Here is a 24,883-nt window from a genome sequence, read left to right on the forward strand (position 1 = left end):
CTGTTCCCCAGTGTTATCTATTAGGTAAATGTTCTTAAATGTTGACAAATTTGGCAGCAAATGTCCATTCTAATGACACAGCCTTGAGATTAGTTCAATTATCCCCACAGAGACCGCAGGCAGTCCTAACACGGCTATTATTATCCTCTTATGGCGTAGGAGGACCCCAGACTGGCAGCTGCCACTCCCTTCCTCCTCTGGCAGGCTGACAGCATCACATCACACTCCGTCAGCCGCCGCCACCGCTGTGAGAGTGAGACTCCCGCGAGAGCCGCCGGGCTGCTGCTTCCATACAAGGAGATATGTCAGCGAGAGCCCGTGACGTCACCGCCCTGGAATGCGCCCCTCCCTCTCTAGCGGGCCGTACCAACTGACAGACATGGGGATGGGGGTCGGCTATATTGCTTTCATATACGGCCAGCCTTACTGTTTGTCACAACATGCCACTAATACATTATACTGCATACAGCAGAGCCTGACGTGTCGTGATGGAAGTCCTTTATCGAGTGTTTTCCCCCTGCCGTCGCGCTGAGTGGTTCGGTCCATCCGCTGCCTGTGGCGAGTAATGCGGAAGTGAGTGTGTGGGGGCGTGGCAGTGTGTGAGGCTGGGTGTTGGTCGTAGCTGCTCTGTTTGTATAGGAGCGAGGTGAGACCGTCTGTGTGATAGAGCAACAGAGCCGCTGCCACCTCCTCCTCCGGCCCCTCTTCTCTTCTGTGTGCGGTAAGTGCCGGGGCTGTAGGCAGCCGCCGTGTCATGTTAGGTACAGGTCTGCGGGTGCCAGGTATAGGCCGGGGGGTGCTCAGCGTTACACACCTTGCCCTCAGGCGGCTCTCACCGCGCCCATCACCCTGCACGGCCGGGGACGATCCTGTGTATACAGCGCTGTACGTGTGTGTGTGTCTGGGCGCCTCTCAGCAGCCTTACATGGCTATGGGGAGTCTACGCAGCTTCCCCGTACCTTGTCTCACCATCATCATCCTCCCTGCTCTGTGGTAGGAGGGGAGCTGTCTGTCTCCGGCAGGTATGGAGCCATAAGTCCCATCATGCCCTGCCAAACAGATGCCATGGATTGCTGGTAGTTATATTCCCCATCAGCCAGGTAGTGAGCTGTGCATAAGGCTATAGGTTACATGCTGCAGACTGTCTGACATCTGTTATAATTAGTATTTAGCAACATCTCAATAATGGGGGAAACAAAAACGTGATCTTACGTCACCTGTTCCTATCTCTCTGCCCTACTATCCCCAAATGTCTGCTCCGGATTTCCTCCCACAGCCTGCGAGATAAGTGCCCACTGATCAGTGCTGTGCTGTCTGACTCAGCCTGTACTGTAGGCTGCACTGGAGATTACTGCAGATAAGTCAGGTGTGTACCCACCTTAAGGGGTCACTTCAAATAGCCTTGATGTGCTGCTTGCTCGATTGTGTACATTTGTCATATGGTAACAAAAACATTGCTAAATTGGTGATGTAGGGATTACTGGGACTAATTACTGTATTTCTTTAAGACACCACATAAGGTATATAAATAAAGGAGAGTAAAAATCTATATGCAATGCTTATTGGTATTTTGGATGGTGACTTAAGTATATAGCTACAAGCCTACACCAGCTGGCATCTCTATGACATGTGACCAGATGGGCAAAACCTGCATTTAGTAGTAAAGTAGTTGAACAGTTCTTGCAAATTCCCCAAAGGAATATAAATGTTTTCTTTTAGAACATTCCCTTTAGTCAGAATGTCTCCTAGAGAGAACATGGGTCATTTGCACTGTACAGTGTGTGTATATTTAGCAGCTGCTTTATATAAATGCACATGCAATGTCATTGCTGCCTTTCTGATGGCCATGACCTGATCACTGGTACAGATTGGTTCATACAGAACTTCAAATAAAATGTACCATAGCCCCACCTAAAGGGAAGATGTTAGAACCCTGGGTTATGTTGCAATAGCACAGAGACTGGAAGCCATCCAAATTGAATGCAGATGTACCCACCATTACCATAGGAGTTGTATAATTTAGATGCTATTGGTTGTTTTGTTTGTTTTACATGCCCCAAATCTTGTTTTTTTTGGGAGGGTTCTTTATTGCTTTCATACACTGCTGAGCATGTCAAGAGCTTTAGTGTTACGTCCCTGTGTGTGTGGGAGGGGAGTCATGTTTGTAGATTAATCTTGGATATTGCACCCATTACAATGGGATGTCTGCAGTAAAACATTAGATGTAAGTTAAACAATAACGTGTAGACACTTTCTGTTGACACTTTTTTTTTATTACACATTACCAGCATAAACCAAGCCTGACCTCTCTGATTTATATGCGGTATATGAGTGTGTTTTTTTTTTTTTTTTGTTGTTTTGTTTTTTTCACAAGGTAGATTAAATAAATCTGCAAATTTTGATCCTGGCCTCCTTTTTCATTTGAAAGGGCTATAAGAGATTTTACATCCGCATGTGTGATATCATATTTTTATATCTGGTAATATGACAGACCTGGCACTCTAGTGAGGGGAAGGGACCACAATAGAGTGATCTTAAGTTGTAAAATAGCTCCAGATCTCATTATGGGCACCCTGGCCAAGAAAGCTATGGTTATGCATGTAATATTGTTGGCATAAAGCCTGGCATAATCTGTTGTAGTAGGTGTTTCATTAACTTTATTTAGCATTGACACAAAGCTTTTTAATTAACATGTTAAATACCATCTGATATACACCAGAATAATTCCTATGTAGAAATACAGTAAATGTAGTTTATCATCCATTGTTAGTTCAAGCAAGAACATTTGACACTGGCAGTAGCAGTGATTACATATATCTATTCTACAAATGTAAAGAAGATTTATCTTTGATAGTATATTGTTATGCTCATACAGATTTGTCCACATAGACTCAGGTCGCCATGCCACACGAGTGAGCTGCCAGGTTTCGTGCGACTCTGCTTGCGCCAAGCGTCTTTTTTTTTTTTTTATTTTGCATTTTCTTCAACTGAAAATTACTACTATGCACCAGGAGACTGCACTGATTAATTTGATATGCAACAATTGTATATTTGTTTACGACTGATTCTGTAAATTAAACCAAACTGAACCTAGTGTGGAAAAAGCCGTGGCCTATGCATTGTAGCATTTTGTATACAGATTCAGACTCTGTCGCACACAGATATACAAGTGTCGTATATCAAATTAATCAGTGACTGATATGCCTAGAGGGGCTATTTGTCATGACCTGAGCAACAGTGTATGACCTTGTATCTTAGAGTTGTTGCTGTGCTGCACAGCCAATGCCCAATATATCTACAATCTGCAGATATATTGGTGCATCATGCTGTGTGTATGGGCGGTCAGCTGGCATGTAAATGCCACCCAGTTGTGACGTCCGTCGTGACAAATTGGTCAGTCTGTATGCAGAACATATGGTCTGCAGATAAGTCAGGTGTGTACCCACCTTAAGGGGTCACTTCAAATAGCCTTGATGTGCTGCTTGCTCGATTGTGTACATTTGTCATATGGTAACAAACACATTGCTAAATTGGTGATGTAGGGGGCTGCACAATGTGCCACTCCACAACGCTATGTACAGCATATCCCATGTAACTGAATGGCTCCTATGTATTAATATACTTTATTTTACTATGGCCATGACAAAGCCACACATATTAATAAGATAAAAAATGTATACTAGGTATATGCTCATCTATGCTTGCGAGCATTTGAAAGAATAAAACTTAATTTAAATAAGCGTTTAATCAGGTTTCTTTGACTTACCAGTATAAAACATATTAAAGGCAGTGATCTGCCCCCCGGGAGTTTTGATGCCAATCATATTCATCCTTCACAAATCTTCCTGCTGTAAATGCTTTGAACATGCTTTTATAATGTAAAGAGTAATCCACAGTGGGAACTACCCCCCACGGTTTCCTGATATTTAGTGGGTGTCCCTGCATTCAAAGGAATTAACTTTTAGCACCAAAGCCTTTTAGCCAGTTGGGTGCTACGTTACACACAGGTTGAGTCCAAAGCACAGTAAATGCTACCGCTGGCTGCAGCCATCTTGCATTGGTAGTGGGGTGAGAACCTAAATTATTATTATCTTTTATATGGCGCCACAAGGGTTCCACAGCGCCTTGCAAAGTACAGAAACAGTACATAAACAGTTGAACAAAACAAGAAAACAGTGACATACAATACAAGATATTACAGGACAAGGACATGGTATATAAACATTTGGAGTATAGAGTAGATAAAGATCTAAGTAAAGGAAGGAAAAACACATAAGGGAAGAGGGCCCTGCTCGTGAGTTTACATTCTAAAGGGGAGGGGCAGACAGACAGGGGTGGCACAGATGGGGTAGACAATGAGCATGGGACAGAGGGTTAAGATGACAGATGGGTGGATTCCTATTTTACAGTATGTGAAGTAATTTATAATAATAATTGTATTTATATAGCGCTTTTCTCCCGCAGGACTCAGTCGCTTTACAGAAATCAGAAAACATGGTACATTGTTTAAGGATTAGGTATTGCAGAAAATAGAAAACCACACGGAGATAATTAAAACAACCAGAACCTAAAGAGCACAATAAATGCAAAATATAGTGAATGTGTTACCTAAAACAATATATTGAAACATAACACAAATTATTTAGTGGTCTCATTTATTAGTTGGATATTTTCCTCATCATTTAATTACGCGTTCTGTTTAGCTTTGTGGTAAATGCAACATCAGCAAAGTGATAATTATGTCCTTGGTTTACACCACCCATATCTTCCCTAGGGGGTTTCATTTAGATTTAATACCAAACCTCTTTATAATTTTTTTCCAAGTACCTTAATTTTTTCAGCTGTGATTGAATTGCATTGTTCTTCCTGCTGTTTCAAAGCATTGAAGTATAATATATAAATAAGTTAGTCCTTTTTCTGTACTGAAACATGTATCCTCCTCCCATACCTACCCTGATGTTATCATATAAGTATATAATGCTCTTTTATTTTTGTGTTGCATTGGTTGTGGAATGTGCCCTTGTAGAGTCAGATGATGGTGATATCACAGGGCTATTTGAAGCTCTAGCCTGATCCCTGCCTGTAATTGTCATTTGGGGATCAGACAGCAGGTAAAGCAGTTTTCTAAAGTGTTTTCTTTTGTTATGTCTTTATCACAGGAAGTCTGTTTAATTTTTACTGTACAGTATTAGAATTATTGTTTTATTTATTTATCTCTGAAAAAAAAAGGTTTTCTTTATTTTTTATTAAAGCTGATTACCCATGTACCAAAAGCGATCCTTGACTTCGGAAATGTGATCACTTTCCAACTCGGCCACTTACAGCTAGCCAAATTGGATGAGGTTTGGGCTTGGTGGCTAAAACAATTCTGGGCCACATGGGGGCCTGTTAGTGTGCACAAAAGATGACTGTGCACACAAGGCGCTAGAGGTCTTTTTCCAGTCGCACTTTCCGCAATGTCTAATGATGCTCAGATTGTTGCTTTTTTTATATGGGTTATTACTGGTTATCACGCTTATTTTTGCACCAGTGATCTGATAGCCCTGGATAAACTGCAATGTGCTTCAAGCTGTAATCAAACCCCTAACATTCCAGATAATTATCATATTTGAATGTGTTTAGCCAGATGGGTTTGCAAAGAAATAAGTGGTTTATATAGAAAAGACTAGAACAATGGTTAAAATAAGCAAGGTAAATTTGTACATAAGGTAAATATAGGGCAATTTACCTTTTGTAAATATGAATCTATATATAGTTTTATGTAATAAAATAGCTTATTGTATTTTGTAATACCCCTTTCACATCGCAAACTCTGCTCTGACCAGGGATTTTGAAGCGGGGTCGGGCTTGGCTGCGACCAGAGTCGGACCCCTTTCACACTGCACCTTCGACCTGGGCTATCCCACGTTGGCACCGTTCACACTGAACCCAGGTCTGCCCAGTAAAACCCTATGGATGTCATTAAAAATTGACTTTACAGGCTCACATAGATGAGGTCACAAATGGGAACCAAAGGGAGGGGTGGTGACTGCTCATAGCAATGTAGCAATCATAGCTAGCAAATCCCTCACCTCTTCATCACTCCAAATGAACATTGCTGTAGTGGTATTATGATATTAAACCCGTTTAATACAGGAATGCTGCCTCTGTTGTTGTCTGCAGTATGCTGCACGTGTGTCCAGGGCTCTGGCTGCTGACATCATCAAAGGAGACACAGGAACATCCAATCACCGCTGTTTGCTGAGACCAGGGTTGCGTAAACCGGTTGGGCCCGTTCACCCTGCACATCAACCCGGCTTGTTCCCAGGTTCAACCCTGCTCGATTGCAGGGTTGAAATGCCAAGTCGCCAGACCCGGCAATTTTTCTGGTGGTGCGTTCACACTGCACCGCGACCCGGCAATATCCCGGGTTACTTTTGCGATGTGAAAGGGGTATAAGTGTCACTGTTGTGGGAGATACTAACTTACAGAATGAGGAGGGTCATCATTAGAAAGTAAAATTTGTGAATTGAAAATGTTTGTTTCAAATAAAGTTTATAAATACAACATGTGCAATAAATAAAGTGTTAATAAGTTGTAACCACAATAGTGTTACAGCAGGCCTTTCATGTTATCGTCTGGCAGAGCATTGTGGGGCTTGTAGTTTCTCGGGCTGTTCAGGGTTGGGGTAGAACATAAACTTACCTGAACATGGTCATTTGGGTTGTGGTCCACTAGACCTTGTTTTGTGAGTGACATACTAAACCTATATGCTATAAGCTTCTTAATCACTTTAGTAACAGTAGCGTTAAATATCAAATAATATACATTTCTGATGGATATGTGCTTTCACATTACAACACTATTTTTTTTTTTACCCCTCCCTCCTACAGACTAACACCACCGCCAAGATGTCAAGCAAAAGAGCAAAGACAAAAACCACCAAGAAGCGCCCTCAGCGCGCAACTTCCAATGTATTTGCTATGTTTGACCAGTCCCAAATACAGGAGTTTAAGGAGGCCTTCAACATGATCGATCAGAACCGGGATGGTTTTATTGATAAGGAGGATCTGCACGACATGCTCGCATCTCTTGGTAAGTAACTAATATTATAGTTATATATGATGTGGAGAAGGAAAGGTAAACATGTACTATATCACCTTTCTACAATAAGTGAGTTTGTCTTTTCAGTCTCTCCTCTTAGTCACCTGTAAGTGGTTAGTTTGTACAGTACACTAGTCATATAGAAAGCACAGAAATAGCTTTGAAGCTCTGAATAATGTTGTGGAAAGCAGCTTTATGGTACAGCATTACCTACTAAATAACATCTACACACATAAAATGTAATGCCTAAGGATATTGCCCATGTTTTGCACTTACATTTCTATGAAACTAAACTGAATGTTGAGAGTTGAATGTATAACCTTACTGCAGGGCTTTGTATTTGCAAAGATTTGCTACAACAGCTGCTATAGTCTAATAGCTACTATATGCAAGTGCACCTCTGCAAGCAGAGACCTATTATTTAATAGCCTACTAAATAACTTCGATCTATTTTTGCAACTTTATTCAATCTTTCGCTCATAGCTTGTCATCGGCAGCTATCTTAAAAGGAGTACCCGAAGAGAGAGAAGACACTATTGTCTAAATTTGTTTTTAGATCTCAAATAGATTGATGGTACCTCCATTAGTCGGGTGTATCTCAAAACATTTCTATTGGTTACATAAAAATTAACAATATTAAACTAACTAGTATTGGGAAAGTTTACAAATACTTGAAATACATAAGGAGTGACCTGGTGTATGTTTATATATTGGGGGTACCTTGAATACATTTACATTGTTTTGCAGAGCAAGACGCAATTGAACTGACAAATTGAAGGGGTTGGCTAGAATGTAGGAGTATCGCCAGTGTACCTATTTTTACTTAGTGAGATTATTAAATAAATTAAAGTGTTGGGCAAGGTGTATTTTCAGGCGTGTTCTTGCATGAATAATGGAACATATCCTTTTTCTCTTTACACATATGGGGGAATTCAGTTGTTTTTATCACGGTTTTAAATAATGTTGCCCGATGGTGCCATTCAGTTGATGCTCCGATTGGGCACAAGTGCAGCGGGCGAACTTAATACTTTTTGCAGCCGTCTGTGGTGGCTGTGAAAAGTCCATGGTTTGGGTGCCCTAACCAGGACTTTAGATGGGTTTAGCCGCTTTACTTGGCTAAAACCAGTGCTTTTGGGTGTGACAAGTGTAATCATTAACGGACGCCCAAAGTAATTGAACTGCTCCATCGGGCGCCCATTAATTATCGCTGCTCCAAATATCATTTGAATTCCCCCCCATTGATACATGTAATAAAAGCATTGGTAAGAACCCACAGATTCTCGTGATTATTTTAGGTCCTCAATGATCATAATGCTTTATTAGGAGAAAGCAAGGGAAGTTGAATGAAAGGGTCTGTTCTATATTGGTAGGAGGTTGCTGTAGATGTGTCATATACACATTTACACTTTGTGCCTCTTCAGATTTATGCAAACCTAGGTACAGTTCTTGTTTGAATGGGCATGGAGACTGTGATCTTCCTGGGGTCTGCTACTTTGTAAACAGCTTTTAAATATATATATAAAACTGTTCGAAAGCAGTGTTTCCTTGTCTGTCCGGCGCTGTGGAACTTGTAGCACCTTTTATTAATGAACATTGTTGGGCAGGGAAAGCTTTGATGTTACATCGGCTTAAAGGAGAAGTTCACTTGTGTAGAATTTCCCCTTCTTTCGAAACTGATTTGCATCTACACCGTATAATTGTCTCTAGATCTAGGAAATTGGGGATATAGGGAAACTTTTCCTATACTGCGCAAAGATTATAAAGAAGAAGAAATTCTTCAAAGTTGAACCTCTTTTATAGTTCTTTCAGTGACCTAATTATGTGTTATGCGTCTATTGGCTGTCTCTAATGTACTGTGGAGAGGCAATATTATATCAATACTTTTTTTAAATAAAAAATGTGTTTTACTTTCCAGGTAAGAACCCTACAGATGAGTATTTAGAAGCTATGATGAATGAAGCACCTGGACCCATTAATTTTACTATGTTTCTTACCATGTTTGGTGAGAAGCTGAATGGTACAGACCCAGAAGACGTAATCAGGAATGCATTTGCATGCTTTGATGAAGATGGACAAGGTGAGTAGTGCATGGGAACAAAATATGGGCAACACAAGGCTTTATGGAACAAGCTTTAACTACAAAATGTAATTGGACAGGTCAGAGTATAGTGCACTATTGGTTGTGATTACAGTCACCCTCCTGAATGTTTGTTGTAAAAAAAATTACAATAAATGATCTACTACATACAGTACCGCAATGGGCAATCCAGGATTTTTGTCCACTGTGCCGATTAGGGAAGCCAATCCCGGCCCATTTTTTGTTGAACATTGAAAATATCAATCTACTTTACTTTTACAAAGATAAAAATGGCCCAGCGCAGATCCACTGGAAAATAATACATTTTTACATGCCCCCCCCCCCCCCCCATGCTATTTTATTCCTGTGGTGTAAGGGGGCTCTGAGAGTTGTGGGGTTTTTGTTTTTTTCCCCTGTGGGCCTGTGCTTCTGGCCCAAAAGCACAGGCCCACCGGATAAAAATAACTTTTAGGGCCCCCAACACAACAGGAATGAAAAACTTTTAATTATCTAGCGTGCCCTATCCCCCCTCCCAGCAGCAACACACTAAGAAAAAAAACATTAATTGACTCCCCCCTCCAGACAGCACACACACAGGACAGCTCTGTTCACTCTCCAGTCCTTGCAGGGGGCCAGGGCAGTCACACAGCAGCAGCAACCCGCGGCACTCCAGTCTGCTCACCTCCGCCGGTGGGACGGCGTGGCTGTTGAGGGGATGGGCTGATGTTGGGCTGCGCAGCGGGACCCCTGGTGTCACGACTGCTCACCCACACTGCCTGCCCACCCCACCACACAGCCTGCCCGTCGGCCAGAGCAGCGTGCTCTGAGCCCAAGTGCTCAGTGCTGCCTGGCTGCAGTTCAATCCTTTTTTTTTTTTTGGGTGAGTTAACTTATTAGAAATCCACAGTTTCGTGTCACTGTAATGCCGGTTTGCTGTGTCCCATGATGCAGTGCTTCCTCTTTGACATCACAGCAAAATGTTAGTGGGGCCACTTGTCTCAGTTGGAGTCATACACGTTGTCCTAGGTAGCATGTGTCTGAAGTACATTGCCAGCTCATCTGCAAGGCCTGTTGATATAGGTTGGTAACCATCATCTCATAGTGAATATTATCGAGAGAGGGAGTCTATACTTTGTGTGTTACAAGCAGTGCCGTACCAGGGCATTTAAGTGCTATTGACATCCTACAGGCAGTCGGGAACGTTAACAGTCATCCCATAAACCATACACTAGTGTTGCCAGGGCAGCAACTGTGCCATCTCCATGACTTTGGCCCAGAGCAGTCTCACCTCTCACACAGCCCTTGTTATGGCCATAGGTACGCAGTATTTCACTACTTAATATTCTGGATGAGAAAATTTTGGTTTCAATACTAAGCTAATGAAGTAAAATTGATTATTTCTTTGTGGTATCATAATGAGATATTATTGTGAAGCCAATTAATTGTTTGCAGTTTTGTATACCAGAGCTAAAACAGGGAAGATTTGTATTGAAGTTGTTGTGTGCTTGTTTAATATTCTGTATGTAGTGCTGTGCTTAGAGATACACAGCTGCAAAGCAATACATTATCATGAAAGAATATCTGCTGATTGTAGGCTTCCAGTTGGCTCATAATTTCTCCTTTGTAGGTCATATGCCAGAAGAATATCTGAGAGAATTGCTGACCACAATGGGAGACAGATTTACAGATGAGGAGGTGGATGAGCTGTTCAGAGAAGCGCCAATTGACAAGAAGGGCAATTTCAATTACATTGAGTTTACACGCATCCTGAAGCATGGCGCAAAGGACAAGGATGACTAAGTCTTTGTCCTGGTCACACAAGATTTTCTCTAGCTTCCTGTTCTCTCTGAGTTTCTCCTCCTGGTAGAACTGTGCATGCATGTAGCTCTATAAACCTTTGTGTATTTATGGATTTATTCCAGGCCCATGTGGCATACGCACATCTATATACGCAAACTGGAAACCGAAGATGTAATTGTAATGTTTTACTAGGAAGTATAAAGAATTTCTGTACAACAGACCAACAGATTCTGTGTTTTGACGTAAGCTGGAATTTTTTTTCAATTTTTGTAATAAAATGGAAATAAAGAACTGTCAACTAAAATGTATCTCAATGTGATCTGGCAGAGTGGAAACAAATGATTGATAGGTCAAGTGAAAGCACTAAGTGTCACTGTACCTCTGCAATGTGCTAAAACCATACTACGTCTTGTTTTGCCTGCTAAAGATCACACTCCTACATCTGGCAGCTGCCTGCACTGCACGTTGTTCTTTATCTTCTGGATATATTGTCACATTCTAAGTAACGAGGAAGATATATAGGGGAGCCCAATCGGAGCTAGGAATGGGAGCACGCCTCGGCATGTTTAAAAGGTCAAACAAATACACTTATTTTCAGATCAATTTTTAAAATTTGCCATTTTTATAAAATAAAAGTGTTTTTATCAGGCTCTGTGTTGGACTGGTATTTGTTACTGGGTATATTTATGACCTCTGTATATGACCACTAAGCTAAACATTCACAAATGTATGTAAAAATGTCCCTATACCTAATTGATATATTCTATATACACTTTTATACATGAGCCAGTTCTAGGATCAGAGGCTGCATCCTGCTTTGGGATCACTCACAAGCAGTTTACTGTGCAGAGATGTGTCTTACACCACTCATATTTCCTTCTTTATTTTATTGTTTCCTCCTTCTAGTTTGGTAAGGAAGTTATAGGGAACCATCTGCTGTAATGAATTTTGTGCTTTACTTGACTCCTGTCTAACCAAAACGTTCTGGAGAAAGAGAATTCATTCTGCTTTAGAGCTTTTTTAAACTGAAGTCTCGTTCACACCTGTGAAATTTGGCTCCTTCCTTTCATTATGTTCTAAAAATATTGTGTCACATGAACATGTGCTCCCAGTATATTTCTAATAAAGCAATGTATTTAAAACTCAATAAAATCATTACTACCACACACTTATTTATTTCCAATTTCTACTTCAGGGTCCATAGGGTATCCACAGGATACCTTGGGGTATAGGTGTGACGTCAGTCGCAGGGCACCAAAGAGTTAAGCTTTCAGCCTCCCAGGATGCACTAGGTCCCCCTCCTATACCCCGCCCCCGGGCCAAGGCACCTCAGTTTAGTTTGGTGCCCGGCCGGAGTCGGGTGCACCTGTTGGAGTGGGGGCTAGAAGAGCCCCTGAAGCTTTTTCTTCATGCAGCTGTGGCTGCACATCTGGATGAACAGCATGGACAGTCAGTCCTGACGTCCATGCTGTCTTCCCTACACCCCGCCGGTACCAGAACGCCGGTACTGATCCGGGGATGCTGGTGGGCGTCTGGGGTCACAGCTAGCGGTGACCCCAGATGCTCCGGACCATGGCCGGATTCAAGGGGGACAGAAGTAAGCAGCGGGGTCCCGCGGTGGGTCCCGGCTGATCACATGGTCCTAAGTCCCCAGGCAGGGGGCTCCCTGGGGACTGGCTGCAGCGTGGAGCCAGGCGACCAACCTGCGCTTCCACTACCCCCTGGGACAGCGGACCGCAGCAGAGCGGTAGCGCTGCGGCGTCCCAGGGGTTAAATGCATGCCAGGGGAGCGCGCCTTCCCTGTCTCACAGCCGGCGCCTCCCCCGCTGCACACAGCCCTCTCTGCACTGTGCTGACTGGTCCTGTGTCAGCGCTCCTCCCCCAGGCCAGCTTCTCTCTGCTCCTCGGCGGCCATCTTCTCTGCAACGCATGGTGAACGCTGCTGGAAGTCTGGAAGGAAGCATCGTGGTCTGGGTCCCCCCGCATACCTCTCCTCCGCTGTGGCTCAGGTCTGTGTATGCAGCGCTGTGTCCTACCAGGCCCTGTGTCTGTGTAGTTGAGTGATCAGCGCTGTTAGTGCAGGAATTGTTATTTCTCTGCATTGTATGTGACTGTGCTAGCGCTGCCTGTAACTATTCTTCTCTAAACTGTCAGCTTTATTACTGTCCCTGTTCTTTCTGCTAAAGCCCTTGCGGTGCGGTGCTGCAGGGTGGTCTCTCGCCTATTTAATACTTAATTGGTGAGAGAGGTCACATACGTGGTGCCATCATGTCTGAAAGTGATTTTCCCCTCCGGCTACAGTGTACCACGTGCAAAGTACCATTAGCGGAGGGGGAGGGTAGCGCGGAGGGCCTTTGCCGGCAGTGTTTGTCCATGGCGCGGCCTATTACGGTTACAGCACCGGTACAGGAGCCGCCCTGGGCTTGTTTCGCTCAGGCGTTAACAGCTTTAGTGGGCCAGTTAGCTCTGCAGCCCGCGTTTACACCGATGGGTTTGTCCCAGCAGTCTGTGGTGTCGTCACCCATGCAGGGGTTCCCACGACAATTGGTGGTACCCCACAGTCTCCCTATTTCCCCGCTCCCGGGTTCTCAGGAGCCAGCGTGGGTTAACTCCCTGACGAGTTCTTTACAGCACTTGTCGGATGTGTTGCAAGGGGAGTCTGTGATGCGGCCTCATAAAAGGCCGGTGGCGTCTCTGTCCGCTCCTTATGAGGATGACGAAGGGACGTCTGATGATGGGGAGATTCTGGATCCTTACGATCAGGAACCTTTCCATACTAAGGACGCTGATGCTAAGTCCAAAGTATATATTCCTGGACTTATTCGGGCGGTCCGCACAGCCTTGGTGATTGAGGACGAAGTTCCCCCAGTGGCTAAATCTAAGTATGCCTTTTTCAAAGATGTGAAGGGCGATGCCACAGTCTTTCCTCTTTCGGGTCAGTTGGTGGACCATTTAGAGGAGGCGTGGAAACAACCTGGCAAAAGATACCAGCCGCAGAGACGCCTGGCGGTGGCTTATCCGTTCGCGGATAATTATTTTGCTAAGTGTGAATCCCCTCCACAGGTGGATTCTCACGTGACCCGTCTTGTCCGTAGTGCCACATTGCCGATGCCATCCATGTCCTCCCTTAAGGATGCTACGGACCGCAAGGTAGAAATCTGCCTGAAGTCCGCTTATTCCCTTGCAGGGGGGGCAGCACGGCCGGCTATGGCCATTTGCTGGGTTGCCAGAGCGATGGAGCGCTGGGCGGATTCATTAGAGGCTTCTTTTGAATCCGACTGTCCGGCCGAACAAGCGGAGTTGATTGGCAATCTCCGTGATTCGGCCACCTACATCAACGAGGCGGCTCTAGACATTAGTACTCTGGTGTCTAGAATTTCTTCAGCAGCGGTAGCTGCTCGTCGCACCTTGTGGCTGCGATTCTGGAAGGCGGACGCAGATCCAAGAAAGGTCTGGAAGCGTTGCCGTTTACCGGAGAAGTTCTCTTCGGTCCGGATCTGGATAAGATTGTGGCCACGCTGGCGGCAGCCAAATCTGCTTGTCTCCCGTCGGCCGCTGCTCCTTCTGGTTCTGGACCATCGTCCTTTCGGTCATCTAGGGCCCAGGGCAGGCCCAAACCACAGTCGTTTCCTCGACAGGCTGGCCCTAAGAAATCGGTCAAGCCCCGGAAACAGGCATGGAGTACCAGACGTCCGGCCCCCAAGCCAGATGACAAGCCTGCGGCCTGACGGTCCGGGTCTCCCCTTGGGGGATCCCAGGGTGGGAGGCCGCCTGCTGCAGTTCTCCCGGTGTTGGTCGTTCACTACGACAGACACTTGGGTTCTGGAGGTGGTCTCTCACGGGTACGCCCTCTCCTTCCGGCACAGACCCCCGGCTCGATTCTTCACCACGGGTCTACCATCAGACCGGAACAAGGCTGCGGAAGGTATTGCACACTATGCTCCAGGCTGGAGTTATAGTGCCTGTTCCATTCTCCCAGAGGGGCCAGGGTTTCTATTCAAATCTATTTTTGGTACAGAAACCCAATGGGTCATATCGTCCGATTCTCAACCTCAAAGCACTCAACAAGTCTTTGCGGGTCCCGAAGTTTCGGATGGAGACCCTACGGTCCATCATTCTGGCGCTGGAACCTGGGGACTACATGGTGTCATTGGACATACAGGACGCTATGGCGGTCATGGCGGCTTCTCTGCGGCTGCAAGGAGTCTGCATGTTGCCGTACTTGGACGACCTGTTATTGGTGGCAGGATCTCCAGAGCTCCTGTTACACCACTTGGACCTGACCATTGCACTGCTGCAACGGCACGGCTGGCTAATCAACTGGCAGAAGTCCACTCTAATCCCGTCTCGGAGGATTCTGCATCTTGGAGCCTTATTGGACTCGGGACAGCAAAGGATCTTCGTGACGGAGGACAAGATCTCTGCTTTACAGTCAAGGGTGCGCAGTTGTCTGCACAGCCGCCGGGTGTCCTTACACTCGGCGATGAGGTTACTGGGCTCCATGGTGTCGGTGTTCGACATGGTGGAATACGCCCAGTTTCACTCTAGACCTCTGCAGCACCTGATCCTGTCCAAGTGGAACGGGCTGCCTCAGTCTCTGAAGTTCCAGACGATTGTGCTCACCCCGGAGGTTCGCCTGTCCCTTGCGTGGTGGTTAAAGACGACCCACCTCAACAAGGGACGTCCGTTCTGGGTTCCAAATTGGGTCCTGTTGACAACGGACGCCAGTCTTCGGGGCTGGGGAGCAGTTTCGGGTCCACACTTGTTCCAGGGCAGGTGGACGCCGACAGAAGCGGAGCTTCCAATAAATATCTTGGAACTCCGTGCGGTCTTCAATGCTCTCCTGCTGCCTGCGAAGTCCATAGGGTTCCACAGGACTCCCGCCCTGTCGCACCTGTGCTGCAGATGGGCTTTGCTCTGGTCACCGGTTTTCCGTCTCCCTCTGGTGAGAATGTGATTCTTGTATGTGTCCAGATCTTTGTTCTCTCTCTTCCTTCTCCTCCTCCGGCCTATGGCTTGGTAACTAACTGAGGTGCCTTGGCCCGGGGGCGGGGTATAGGAGGGGGACCTAGTGCATCCTGGGAGGCTGAAAGCTTAACTCTTTGGTGCCCTGCGACTGACGTCACACCTATACCCCAAGGTATCCTGTGGAACCCTATGGACTTCGTAGAAATAGAGATAACAAGGGTAAGTTCTTACCATATCTCATATTTTTACCACCTCCTATAGGTGAACAACCCCTGAAACCGCAGTAAGCGTGTCTGTTATTCTGAAGCTTTGTATATCTATCACTACCTGGCTCCGCTCTTAGGAGATGTTTTCTCTTGGTAATACAGATAAAATAGCTGCAGTTCTAACCATCTTTTCACAGGCTTTAGTTTTTCCTGCAGACACATTACCGTCAGGCTTTGTGACTGTAATACTATAGAAGCAGCACTGCCACCTGTTACAGATCATTTCCAATAATGGAGAATAATACTTTAAACTCACCTGTGTAGATCAGGCAAATGGAATATCAAACCTCTAAACTTGCACCAAGGTATAGGGACTGTTACATAGCAGCAGCATCTAACTATGTCAACTTTGTAGTATAGCTTTACTTTTTGTTTAAAATGTTTTTATAGGTGTTAAATGATAAATCCATCTAAACAGAATATCCTAAATAATGACCAATCTCCAAAGGTTGATTACCTGGGTGCTGGCATTCCCGCTGTCAGGGGCTTTGTGTGTGCAGAACTCTGTCCCTTCTGCATTTAGGGAAAGATGTACTAAGTCTTGGAGAGAGAGAAAGTACCAAACAATTACCTTCTAATTGTCATTTTATTCAAACACAGCAGGTGTAGTGACTTAGGAGCTGATTGGTTGGTACTTTATCTCTTTCCAATTCTTAGTACATCTCCCCTAGTGTGTCAGCTGACATGTTGCCCTTCTTTAAAAGGGGTGTGGTATAGAAGATCTACAATGTCTAGACAGACACTCAACCGATGGTAGACACATGATAGGTCGACACGCACATGGATGACAGGTACAAAAGGTCGACACATTTTTTACATTTTTTTTTTCAGTAATTTAAGCCTAATCTATACCTTAACTGTCCCCTTCTGCAGCCTAACTCTCCCCCAAGCACCTAACCGTAAAAATGTTGAAAAAACATGTATTGATCATTTCATCTTCGGGGTCCATAAAGATCCACAAGGAATACCATGGCAATATTATGGTTGGAAGGCCAGGCACCAAACACTTAAAGCTTCTGCTCCCAGAATGCTCCGGGTCCTTCCCCATATATACCCCGCCCCTAGCCATAGGACTTCAGTTGTTTGTTTGGTGCGGCAGGATCAAGACACACTTTTGTAACAAGAGGACTGCTCAGAACAGTCCTAAGCTTTTATTTTAGGTTTTATTTTATTTTGTTTTCTCTGAGTTGGCAGTACCAAGCGACTGAATTAAGACACACGTACTGCGGTTCCATCTAACTGCTGGGCTGCAACATCAGTAATTGTGCTGGTGATTTCGGTGAGTCGCAGCTGAGCTTAGGTAGCAGCAATGCTACGACCTGGACTGCATCGGACGTTCGGAGATGTCAGGTAAGGCGATTCCTTGCTTACGAGGAATCGTGCACGGCAGTCTGCTTTTGGTGTCAGATGCACCAGAAGCCGCTACTGTCAGGGCCCGGTATGGTCTGCGTCCTCACTACACCAGCCTGGGCCTTATCGCCTGACACTGGGGATCGGCAGCAGCCGCTATCTTTTTCCACGAGGCTAGTGTACCCGGCTGATTAACGCAGCTTAGGGGAGGTAAGTGCTCTCCTGGCAGCTCCTCCCCAGATGCAGTCCCTACAAAGGGTTTTGCGCATCTGGGTTGCTCCGCCTTCCCTCCACATGTATATGAGATGCTCATGGTCCACGCTCAGTGCGCACTGTAGCTGTTGGTTTTAGGAGGGTCTGGGTCAGGCTCCCTGTATACCTCCCCCTTGGTTAAGGTATACCATTTTTGTGTTGACCTTTTGTCCCTGTCGACCTATTGAGAGTCTGTCTAGACCAGGGATTCCCAACCACGGTCCTCAAGGCACACTAACAGTCCATGTTTTAAGGATATCCATAGTTGAGCACAGGTGACTTAATTAGTACCTTTTAGTTATTTTGATTTAACCATCTGTGCTTAAGCAAGGATATCACTAAAACCAGGACTGTTTAGTGTTCCTTGAGGACCGAGGTTGGGAATACCTGGTCTAGACCCTTTAAAAAGACCTGTTGGGCAGAAGTGATGGCTTTTTTATTTTAATATTTGAATTGTCCACCGACAATATACTGCCGCAGGAGGCGAAGCAGCAACTAATATGAGCAACCGACCTGAAACCTGAGCCCCAGGTAATTAATATTTTGTGACTGGGTTTAAATCTGGGTTCTCAATTTTGTGCGGGATTAACCTTTAATTTAGGAAAGATTTGCAGTTAACTATCAAATTGCAATAGAATTTAAAATATTAGTATTTTGAATATTATTCTGAGAGACAACTTTATTCAGAACATCTTCCTAAAACTAGTGTGTGGTTCCCATTTAAAAAAACAGCCTAAATCTGTGATATCGACTGCAAGATCTCAGGAGTGCAGCACAGCGACACTGCCCCATACTGACCCCTGTGTGTCATATTTTGTAAATGATACGACGGTTGATCTGTACTCTGACTATATTATTCTGTCACTAGAGAAGCTTGATTGGGTTAAAATATTTTGATTGGGGAAGCCACTGCCTAAAACAAAATAACTCCTAATACTAGACCTGCGTAGCAAAGCTTTATCCTTCTGCTGGTCAAACACCTAAAGGTTCTTTCCAACTAACCCAGAGTTTCCCAAACTCCACCATTACGGTTCAGGTTGGAAAGCTAATCTTTAGGTGTGTGGACGCTTTAGTACTGGACCCAGTGTTTGCAATGAAAACTCAACACCTGTACTGTTGATGCTCAATAGGATAGATGGGTTTGTGCAACTTTTCAGTGCAATCCTTCACTGAATGGACATCTCATATCTTCTCTTTCCCACACAGGGGGTCATTCAGACCCGCTCGCAAGCGGGTCGTTGTTACCCCACTGCACATGCGCACGCCGTCGCTCCGGGTCTCGCACCAAAGGGGGTATGCTGTTGATGTTGATTGACAGCACGCCCCCTTTGGTGGGCGTGCCGGGGGTGTGGCTGCCAGACGGAGGCGTTCCCATGGGAACGCCTACCGTCCGAAGCCGGCCCCACTGACATCACTAGTGATGTCAGTGGGAGTGATTTTGGCTCTGATAGAGCCAAAATCACTCCAGGGCTTGCGGCAGCGAGACCCTACCGCAGGGTCTCCATCGCAAGCCCGATGGTCGCGATGGTCAAGACCATCGCGACCATCATCATGGACACTCGCTATAGCTGTGGGTGGTCCAGGAGGACGCTCCATTTTCATGTAGGAGGGCCCTGGTCAGAGCGTCCGGCTCTGAATCAGGCCCACAATCCATTGGTGCCTGCTTTAAAAGCATTGTCTGCATATTTACAACTGTCATTAATTGGCCAGTAAATAATATGGGAACAATTATGTATAATGTATATTTTAATAGGTATCAATGTTGACAAGCTTAAACAAGATCATATATTTATTAATAGTATTCTGCCATGGACTCTATCCTGGTGTGTGTATTTTTACTTCATAAAAAGAATGTGTGATCGTTAGTCTTGTAGCATTACTCCTGGGGGAATATTCTGTCTGCTTCTACAAGAAAAGAATGTAGCAGATATTGGGCAGGTCTCTCTAATGGACCAAACTCTCTTAATCTTTAAACTGTTGTGTTATCTTCTCCTTAATCCTTGCCTTTCTGTGTGTAACGTATAGACTATTGCACCGCCTGCTGTGAAATAGAATAATAATACAATTTGCCAATGAGTTTCAAGATCATATGAAAATCATTATTAACAGTAGATTTATATCAAATTAAAGCAGGTTAGCAATTTCCATTGTTTTAAAGTAGGTAATAATTATTATTGTGTTAACCTTTTTAAAAGTCTGAGAGATTGGCAGGCACCATCATTTTTATTTTGGTGTTCATCATAATCAAAGTGTAATGAAAGATGGGCCATTAAGCGTGTCTGTTTAGACACTGCCATGATAATTCTGTTTAAACCTTCCTCTGCCCACAAATGGTGACCGTTCCCTATAATGCAGTTTTTCATTTTATTTCACAGTGGTTTCATCAGCTTCCTAGAATACTGTAACATAACCTATATTAATTATAAAGTTATTTTTTACCTATTGATGCGAGCACACAGAAAAGCACTTGAAAGCCAGTGTTCTATGGTTCTTATGTTAGAGCATAGACATTGTGACTGCACCGGCATGATAGAGACTAAGGGCCTGATTCAGAGCCGTTCGCTATTTGCGGTCGTTCGTTCAAAAACAAGGGGTGGCTATTCAAATGTTCAGTTCGCAAATTGCAGTCTGTTCACACCTCTAAGTCTGAATGAGCGAGCAAAACATACGCTCGTTTATTTGTTAAAATCGCCCCCTGGCCGCACGCACCATACGTCATGTCCGCTATTTATTAGATTAATCGAGTACATCGACCAGCGTATGAACTGCTCGCTATTCTTGTGGTTGGTTTTTGCTACCACAATCTTGCGAGCAGTTCTGGCTATAAAATAACCCAGTGACGTGGTCAATGACGTTGCTGTATTAATTATGCACACCCATAAAACGCCCGTTTTGACCTTTAAGCACGCCTGCGTTCGGATCTCCACTCCCCATTTTCAAGCACCTTCCCCTGTTACCACCCACATACGCCTCATTCTGTCACTCAAAATAGCAGGCATTCGCTATATTGCGAGCACATGAATTTCGGCCGCACTGACAGGTTCGCGCATGCGTATAACGATCCGTACGCATGCGCAGATGTGCGAACATCGCTCGGAACGAGCGTACTGCCGCTAGCGAGTGGCTCTGAATGAGGGCCAAACTCATTGAAGTAAAGGACCTTTTCATATAACAACTAAGGTGTTCACAAAACTAATGTTTCCCTGTTCGTACGGATGATCTGGTTCTATATAATAAAATAAAAAAGTTTCTACCCAGTCTGCGCACAGTCGCCAATAATGGGAGTTCTCAATGATAGTGAGTGTCACCACACTCACACATAGACAATCTAATACACAAAAATCAAAAAAGAACTACACCTGGGCGCTATATAAATATATTTAGAAGTGGATACATCCCTTTCTCAAAGTTGGATCCTTTACACCTTCTCCTCTTCCTCCAGAAAACGGATTGATGTTACAGGGTTTTTTTCTCACGACCAGTTGACATGTGGAAAAATATATCCATATATCAATATTTCAGGAGGTCAATTCCAATCTTAGTTCATAGACAAGGAGATCAAAATCCCCAAATACCCTGTGACACGCCAGCGTACCCCACTCACAGCAGAAATATGATGTGTGTTCCTCAAAAGGTTTCTTTTAAAGATCCCATCACCCGGAAATTACAGAGAGATAGAACAGCAGTATCCTGCGTACCGTAACTCACATCAACACATGCAGAAACACCATATAAAGGTTTCTTTGGTGGGAAAACATAGCAAGCGTACCAAAACTCACAGTAAGAATAGTGGTTAACCACTCATAATGGTTTCTTTTCTCTGTATCCGTCAATGTAGAATAGACTCCCAAAAATTGCAATCAGGGGATACCAGATTAAAAAATTTATTACCAACAAACTTAGTTCCACAGCACCAAAAAGTTAATCCATAAATAGTACAATAAATCACATGCGAAAAAATAGCAACAAAAATAAAAATAAATAGATAAAAATGGCAAATGATCTCCCTTGTGGATAACGTGGGTAATGTCATAAACAAGGATTTGGGCGATAGTCCAAAAAACCCCCAAAGCTTATAGAGACATACCTCACCACAGGGGATCTGAAGTAAACACTCCTTAGTCGACGCGCGTTTCGGCTCATATGAGAGCCTTTTTCAAGACATGTAAGGAAGTGTAATACAGACCATTATTTAAACAAACATCCGCCAATCACGTTATCTCGTGAGGCAAACCCCCTGAATGGAAGCCAATCCGAGTGTGCCAAACTCACATGTCAGGTAATCAAGCTGTTTGCGCACACTGTGCACTGGAAGCAGCCGGATAGCACGTAGCCTACACTCCTCATAGAAGCAGAGTCGCGTCACATGTCAAACGGAAGTGACGCGACGCTTACCGCCGGGAGCGGAAATACCCTGTTGCTTAGCGATGGAACGCAAGCATAACTTTGTAAGTGGCACACCCGGAAATGAAGACTGAACATTACATAACATAAATCAAAAATAAGACACATTATAAAAACACAATAGCCATCACGGAAGAACAACTGAATAGTTAGCCAAAACCTATAATTATAGACTATGACGCTGATGTCTCATTTCATGTCGTGGAGCAGTTGTATAGATTCAGCGTGTATTGTTCAGATCTTCATTTCCAAATATTGTCCCGAAAAAATCTATACATCTTCATAAAATTCCATAACCAAAAAAATATGAAAAAAACAAAAAAATAATGTTAGAAACAAGATCGCAATTAACATATTAAATCAAGCAAAATCATAAAAACCATTTTAACTCAAAATCTTTATTTAACCCTAACGGGGCAAGAGTCTTCAAGGAGAAAATACACTTCATCTCAGCCTTAGCTAGCATAGTGGCTATATCTCCCGATCTAGGATTACCCTTGATTGCTTTTAATCCATAAAAACCCATTACACCATTCAAGGAACTACCATGAAATTCCTTAAAATGCATAGATAGCGCATGGGTCTCTAATCCTTTCTTTATGTTACGTACATGTTCACTAAGTCTCACTTTTAAAGGTCTAGAAGTACGACCAATGTAAAATTTATTACATTCACAATGAATCCCATATACTATATTTTTGCTGTTGCAGGTTATAAAATCTTTTATATAAAAATCGTTGCCGTTAATCTTAACCGTTTCTACTTTATTTCTTCCATCTCCTTTTATAGACCTACATCCTACACACGAACCACATCTGAAGAAACCTTTAGAAAGGATTTTCGTCCTACTATTGGATGGTTCGAGAAAACTTTTTACCAATTTATTCTTGAGATTAGGAGCTTTTCTGTAAATACATCTTGGCTTATCTGGTATTTTAGTGCCTAAGATTGGATCTCTCTTGAGAATCCCCCAATGCTTCCTGAGGATCTTTTCGATATCCCTATGTTGTTTAGAGAAATCGGTGATGAAAGCCCATTGATATTCATTATTCTTATTCAAAGAGGGTTGAGTTGTTTTCTCTTTAAGGAGATCTTTCCGTTCCAGCCCCTTCACTTTGTTAAAGGATTCATTAATATTGTCCTCATCGTACCCACACGCTTTAAACCTAACTTTCATTTCCTCCGCTTGCGTGTGAAAAGTTTCTAGGTCTGAACAATTTCTCCGCAACCTTTTTAACTGGCCTAATGGAATTGAATCGAGCCAGTTGTTATGATGGCAACTGGCCATATTTATAAAAGTCCCCGAGTCTGTCGGTTTAGTATAATTTTTTGTTTCTATTTTCCCATCTTTTACATATACAGTGATGTCTAAAAAGTTCAAGCTAGTTTGACTAATTTCGAAAGTTAAAAAGATATTTCTGTTGTTATTATTCAGATGGTTACAAAAAATGTCCAAACTGGGTCTATCCCCCTTCCATATGAAAAATATGTCGTCTATGTACCTATGGTAGGACACCAAGTCCGCCCCGAGCGCACCACTACCCCACACGGCTTCCTCCTCCCATATACCCATGAAGAGGTTGGCGTAGCTCGGAGTGAACTTGGTGCCCATCGCGGTACCTGTTCTCTGTAGGAAGTACTCATCCTTAAATAGAACAAAATTATTCGTCAAAATGAAGTTGATACTTTCTAAAAGAAAACATTGCAAATCTTTCGATAGATTTGAGGTGTCAAGAAAATGTTTAGTGGCTGCTACTCCTAAATCATGCCTAATGATGGTATAAAGGGTGCTTACATCTGATGTTACCATGAAAAAATTGTTCTCCCATTTGATTTTTTCCAGAGAAATTAAAAAATCTTTTGTATCTCTCAGATGGGATCTATTACGGACTACTAGGGGTTGAAGATAAAAATCGATGAATTCGGATAGATTCGAAGAAACCGAATCCACACCAGAGATAATTGGTCGTCCTGGGGGATTACATAGACTTTTGTGTACTTTTGGCAACACATAAATCACTGGTGTGACAGGTTTCTCAATCAAAAGGAAAGATGCTTCCTTATGTGTTAAAGTGCCCTTTTTTTCATACTTATCTATCAAGATTTTTAGTTTATTACAAATGATGATTGTGGGGTCTCCACGTAATTTTTTATATGTTTTAATGTCTTGTAATTGCCTATAGACTTCACACTCGTAGTCTTTTGTATTCAATAATACCACTCCTCCACCCTTATCGGCGGGTTTTACAATAAGATCTTTATTCTCTTTCAGGCTTTTTAAAGCTTTCCTTTCTTTCATTGTTAAATTACACCTATTTTTATATGGTATATTACTATTCTTTTTTTTACCTTCTATATTCAATTTTTCAAAATCTCCCAAAACTAAGGCATTGAAAGTATCTAAAAAGGGACCTCTAACATGTTGTGGATAAAAGACTGATTTCGGACGAAACGGAGTGACAGACGTCTCTTCCGTCGGTATCTCATTGTGAAAGAATTTTCTTATTGTTAATTTTCGAATGAATTTTTGAGTATCCACAAAGATGTTAAACGGGTTAATACTACAATTCGGAGCATACTTTAAACCCTTTTCTAACAAGGATTGTTCATCTTTAGATAAAATATGAGAGCTAAGGTTAAAAATTTTTACCTTTGAATATTTCTCCAATGAGTTTAGGTTTGT

At 43.5% G+C, this 24,883-nt stretch overlaps 1 protein-coding gene across 2 annotated transcripts; it reads left to right on the forward strand.

Annotated features, from left to right (window-relative positions):
• The first annotated feature begins 566 nt into the window (after nucleotides 1–566).
• LOC148526930 (myosin regulatory light chain 2, smooth muscle minor isoform) lies at nucleotides 567–11,609 on the forward strand. Of its 2 annotated transcripts, none has more exons than XM_088469643.1 (4): nucleotides 567–721; nucleotides 6,873–7,074; nucleotides 8,999–9,160; nucleotides 10,788–11,609. In XM_088469643.1, the coding sequence occupies exons 2-4, from the start codon at nucleotides 6,891–6,893 to the stop codon at nucleotides 10,958–10,960; spliced, it is 519 nt and encodes a 172-aa protein (XP_088325769.1). In that variant the 5' UTR covers nucleotides 567–721; nucleotides 6,873–6,890; the 3' UTR covers nucleotides 10,961–11,609. The 2 variants fall into 2 exon arrangements, with proteins under 2 accessions (XP_088325769.1, XP_088325770.1); XM_088469644.1 differs by lacking the exon at nucleotides 567–721 and adding an exon at nucleotides 5,050–5,111.
• Nucleotides 11,610–24,883: the final 13,274 nt, after the last annotated feature.

The sequence above is a fragment of the Taudactylus pleione genome, unplaced genomic scaffold (assembly GCF_031769625.1).
Source record: "Taudactylus pleione unplaced genomic scaffold, aTauple2 ptg000093l, whole genome shotgun sequence".
NCBI classification, from domain to species: domain Eukaryota; kingdom Metazoa; phylum Chordata; class Amphibia; order Anura; family Myobatrachidae; genus Taudactylus; species Taudactylus pleione.

Coding starts and splice junctions, on each gene's coding strand:
- LOC148526930 (XM_088469643.1), top strand. CDS start 6,891: ATGTCAAGCAAAAGAGCAAAGACAAAAACCACCAAGAAGCGCCCTCAG. Junction 7,075..8,998: donor CGACATGCTCGCATCTCTTG/GTAAGTAACTAA, acceptor TTTACTTTCCAG/GTAAGAACCCTACAGATGAG. Junction 9,161..10,787: donor CTTTGATGAAGATGGACAAG/GTGAGTAGTGCA, acceptor TCTCCTTTGTAG/GTCATATGCCAGAAGAATAT.